Here is a 2,574-nt window from a genome sequence, read left to right as displayed (position 1 = left end):
GACGAGCATGTTTGGTGTGACGGGTATTCAAACCCGCGACTCTCAGATTGCGAGTCGAGCGCCCTAACCACTTGGCCATGCCGGGCCTGAATAGAGGTTAAAAGAACACATAATAAACTTTGTTGTGTGGTTATCATAATGAAAGAATGTGGTTCTATCTTACATCATGATGTCATCGTGTATCATTAAGTAGGTGACAGAGGAGTAGGTAGAAATCTATAAGGGTTACTTTTCGAGGAAAATGAGCGGCGAAGCCATTGTGGAGTGAGAGGAGTTCGTGAAGCGCCACCTCAGTATAGTCTTTTAAATTTCCCTGGAAATTTTTCATTTTGATAATATCAAAGATCATTTATACACCTTTTAAATATGTTTTGTGCATATATTGGTAAAATTTACGGAGTTCTTTTGCATACGTACAACTCCCTCTGCCTACGCGCATGGGTTTAAACTCTTAAAATATATTTGTTTAAGTTTTTAAAATGGGTTAGATTGCATATGCATTTTTGATTGATATTTTAACGTGGCTGTAGTCCTCCAGGGGCTCAGTGATAAGTCTGAAAAATTATAACGCTAAAAATCTGGTTTCGATATCCGTGGTGGGCACATCAGAGATAACCCATTACGTGGGTTTGTGCTTAACAATAAACAAACCAAAATCAAAGTTGATATTAAGTTGCTACTTCTCTGTATCCACAAATGAAATGAAAAACCAGAATTATTTACTTAGTGATGTAATTATTAAGTTTTACCCAAAACTAAAACTAACCTCTTGATGTCATCTATTTGAATAATTTCGTTCGTGAAACTAAAGAAACTTTTGCTTTTTTTTCAAGTTAATCCACTGTGTAATTCCTATTTTCAATTAACTTTTAATATAGTCACTGAAGCAATAAACTCAACAAGGTAGATACTTTTAAAAGACTAATTAAAGAACGTGTTCACAAATTAATATGAAAATGTTTTAGACCACACACACACACACAAACGAAAATCGAAACTTCTTTAACATTAACACTCAAAAATTTCTACGTCACGTATAAATATTCATGTCTCTACTGTAGCGGTTATATAGGTTCAACTATTAGAATTCTCGAGCGGTCATCGCTCATCTGTTCAATAGCATGCATGGAACTGTGATAGTCCAGTTCACAGTAATCAGTTTTCCATCATCGGCTCAGTTGATTGTGAGAGGATGCTTAGGGTTAAAGAAACGTTATTCATCAATACTTTAAGACCAGAGATTAACGTAAACTAAAATTCGGTGCCATCAAGACCGAAAATGTGAGTAAATTTGTTTTCCCTAGATTTTCGCAAAGTGAATTGATTCATCAAATGCATAAAATCAAAGCTTAAATTGAATTAAACCACCATTCTCCTAACTTGAACATTTGCATATTTTTTATGGATCTCTCCTGAATACACCGTGAAAGAAAAAAAGATAATTTATGTCAATAAAACAATTCAACCAAGATGAATAAAAATTGAAAAACAAAAATAAATAAATCCTTGGATTATAACATTTTAACTTCAAAATTAACCGCATTTAATTAGAATAAACCTATTATTGAACTGAGTTCATAAATAAATAAAAAATAACTCATTTTATGGATTTGTTAAAATAAAAGCGTAAGGTGTTTTTCGATAACTTTTTCCACACGTCTTTCAACATGTGAAATCAACAACTGCATCCATATCGTTCTGTTTTCACTATACGTAATATTTTTCAGAATTATTAAGCCTTATTATATTGTCAGTCGTATTGATTAGACAATATTGGTTAGATAGATAATTCTTGATATTGGATTACATGTAATTAACCTGGATACATTCGAACTGATAAGACCTCGTTCTTAACCTTGGCTCAAGCTATCTACTTGTATTCACAGATGGAAATAATATATAAAAGACGTTTGATACAGCATAAGTTTTAACACAGGTCGTTGTTGGAAAGACGGTACAGATATGGGTTTCCGAGTTGTTGCCTTGTGTTTCGCTGCTCTTGTCGTTGGTAGTCTAGGTAAGTTGAACCATGTTATTTGTCAGAGCTGAACAACAACAGATTGTCTGCTAAGTTTTTATTCAGTTTTCATAAACCAATCATGGTTACTGCTATTAAACCAGAAATCATACTCTTGGTACTGTTACAATTAAACAAAGAAATAAAACAGACGTCTTCTGTTTCATTCATATAACAAAAAATAAAGACTTTAAAACAAACAGATCTATACTTAGACTAGGGTAAGTATTTCGTTACTGTGGTTGAGAAGTAAGTTTGAGGGATTATAATGCTAAAAAATGGGTTTCGATACCCGCAGTGGGCACAGCACAGATAGACCATTCAGTAGCTTTGTGCTTAACAACATATAAGAAACAATATTCTAAATCAAGTACGTCATCTATGGCTTAACGCTAATCTTGAAGCCATAAAATACTAAAAAAGTGGGTTTCGATACCTATGATCGGCACAGCACAGATACCCATTGAGTAAGAGAAAAAAATGAAATAAAAATAATTAAATTAAACTTGCATATAAATTACTGTATTAGTTTGTCTAAAGAAGTGACGTATGTTAAA

At 33.0% G+C, this 2,574-nt stretch overlaps 1 protein-coding gene across 1 annotated transcript in view; it reads left to right on the top strand.

Moving 5' to 3' along the window:
- Positions 1–1,862: 1,862 nt before the first annotated feature.
- Positions 1,863–2,574, top strand: part of LOC106474860 (trypsin-1-like) — a 10,591-nt gene continuing 9,879 nt past the window's right edge. Inside the window, exon 1 of the mRNA XM_013935557.2 lies at positions 1,863–2,017. Within this exon, the coding sequence (XP_013791011.1) occupies positions 1,963–2,017 (55 nt within the window). The 5' untranslated portion in view covers positions 1,863–1,962. The remainder of the gene's footprint in view (positions 2,018–2,574) is intronic.

Source organism: Limulus polyphemus, unplaced genomic scaffold (assembly GCF_000517525.1).
Source record: "Limulus polyphemus unplaced genomic scaffold, Limulus_polyphemus-2.1.2 Scaffold7782, whole genome shotgun sequence".
In the NCBI taxonomy this organism is placed as follows: domain Eukaryota; kingdom Metazoa; phylum Arthropoda; class Merostomata; order Xiphosura; family Limulidae; genus Limulus; species Limulus polyphemus.
The sequence above is the reverse complement of the archived record's forward strand: the minus strand, read 5'-3'. Positions and strand labels throughout refer to the sequence as shown.